Source organism: Sinocyclocheilus grahami, unplaced genomic scaffold (assembly GCF_001515645.1).
Source record: "Sinocyclocheilus grahami isolate Dianchi unplaced genomic scaffold, SAMN03320097.WGS_v1.1 scaffold84.1, whole genome shotgun sequence".
Lineage (NCBI taxonomy): Eukaryota > Metazoa > Chordata > Actinopteri > Cypriniformes > Cyprinidae > Sinocyclocheilus > Sinocyclocheilus grahami.
The window spans coordinates 2,246,011-2,248,126 of NW_015505263.1; the positions used below are offsets into that span (position 1 = coordinate 2,246,011).

General features: G+C 32.6%; 1 protein-coding gene across 2 annotated transcripts in view; it reads left to right on the forward strand.

Annotated features, from left to right (window-relative positions):
- LOC107586603 (consortin-like) overlaps positions 1-2,116 on the forward strand; it is a 26,253-nt gene that overhangs the window by 15,290 nt on the left and 8,847 nt on the right. For both annotated transcript variants that reach the window (XM_016274048.1, XM_016274047.1), the window contains 2 exons: positions 1,153-1,174; positions 1,290-1,383. In XM_016274048.1, coding sequence (XP_016129534.1) covers positions 1,153-1,174; positions 1,290-1,383 — 116 coding nt within the window. The remainder of the gene's footprint in view (positions 1-1,152; positions 1,175-1,289; positions 1,384-2,116) is intronic.

Here is a 2,116-nt window from a genome sequence, read left to right on the forward strand (position 1 = left end):
ATATATATATATATATATATATATATACACACACACACACACACAAGTTTGTGTGTAATTTTTTTATTGCATGCTACATTAGTTCAGTCACACAGATCAGGTCAACAATATTTTATTTTGTTTTTTTATTATTTATTTGTTTGTTTGCATTTTTTTCATTGCACACTTTAAGTCAGCCACACCGATAAACACAAGTCAACTTTTTTTTTTTTTTGCTCTCTACAATAGATCAGCCACACAGATCAGGGCAACTATATAATTATTATTTTTATTATTATTATGTTATGTTATGTTGTGTTATGTTTTTTATTTATTGTATTTGTATTTTTTTCATTGTACACTTTATTAGTTCAGCCACACAGATCGTCAACTTTTTCTTTTTTATTTACTTTGTTTTTATTCATTATTTGGTTGTATTGCTCTCTACAATAGATCAGCCACAATTTTTTATTTTATTCTTAATTTAGTTTTTTAAATCATTATTTCATTGCATTCTACAATAGATCAGCCACACAGGTCAGGTCAACAATATTTTTTTATTTCATTTATAATTTATATTTTATATGTTATTTTGTTCCACACTACATTACTTCAGCCACACAGATTGGGTCAATTATATTTTATTTTATAAAAAAAATTCTCCACTCTTTTATAATGCATATTTTCCTAGATCAGATGTCCTACAGAGCTTGATCTCTGTAAAAATATGTTAGCAGTGCTGTAAATGGAGTACAAGTAAATGTTTAACCTTTCGAGCCACTGCACAATTTAAGTATGGGGTAAAAGCTGTGTCTTTCTGTCCCGTTCCTCCGGGCCAGACACTTTCACCGGCAGCCACACCTGAGCTTCTCTCTTCCCCTCCTAAATTTAGCTCGTCTGCGTCTCGACTGCAGTTTGCAGTCCTGTAATGGTTTAAGCATATGGCCCGTTGCTGTGCTTTCAGCAATTTGAGACAAGCGGTAGAGTTTCAGTATGGGAAATGTGCCGTGCTAATATTAGATTCCCGCTGAGCAGAGCGACCTTAGATTTGCGTCCCCTTTTATGCACGTTGTCCCGCTACGAGAGAGATGGAGCAAGGGAAAAAAAATACAGATACAACAGCTTCTTAGGATGATTTTGACTGACACTTCACTGTTTCTCATCTTTTTTCAGACCTGCATGGATCGTTGAGAAGGTAAGACGGCTTTTGGAACAACATGTCTATATGTATGTAACTGTAATAAGAAATAAAGAAATCCATGTTTAAAGACCAGAGGGTGAATGTCAGCGTTGTCTGTGTGCATTCATAGTGCGAGCTGTCCAAAGTGCAAAGGAACAGCGTGATCAGAGAAACACAGGAAGGAGAGCAAAACCTCAACACACAAGAGCTTTCATGCAGCTCAGGTGAGTTTATTTCTCCAATGACAGGCCAGACCACCTAAAATAGACCATCAACTAGGAAAACACATCATCTTGGATTTGATACTTTATGTGTACTAGATATATGTATTAGGGCTTTTTTATTTCAATTTAATAGGTTAATTATTATTAATATATATATATATATATATATATATATATATATATATATATATATATATATCCCTACCATCAGAGTAATTACCATAATATGATGTCTGTACTTGTGTATGTATTTATTCAGTGTGAAATAACACCACCCTGCATCATATTTACTGAAGGAAATCCAATACTTGTTTCTTACTAATTTTGGAGTGCTGATTCCAAAACTAGTCCCTGTTTTGCTCGAGAATGTAACAGTTTCTCACAAAATATAATATCGTCGTCTTATATTATACCCACATAATCACCAGAAAAACTGCCACAAAAGACATAATTCCTAATTTCCTCTGAGCCATGTTACAACTATGCTCAATTCTCAGCCAATTTTCATATGATTCATAATTCTGTAGATATTATTTTATGCTTAATCCTTTCAACTTTTACCACTCCTAAGTTAAATGATAACTTTTGAAAACTTTTAGTCATTGAAACTTTTGACATTTCAGTGCTTTTGTATATATGTGTAATATTTAAAATTGTATATATTGTTTCTAAAAACTTTCCATCACGTACAGTTTTCGCACAAAATGGGTATTAAGATTTAGATTTTTCAAAA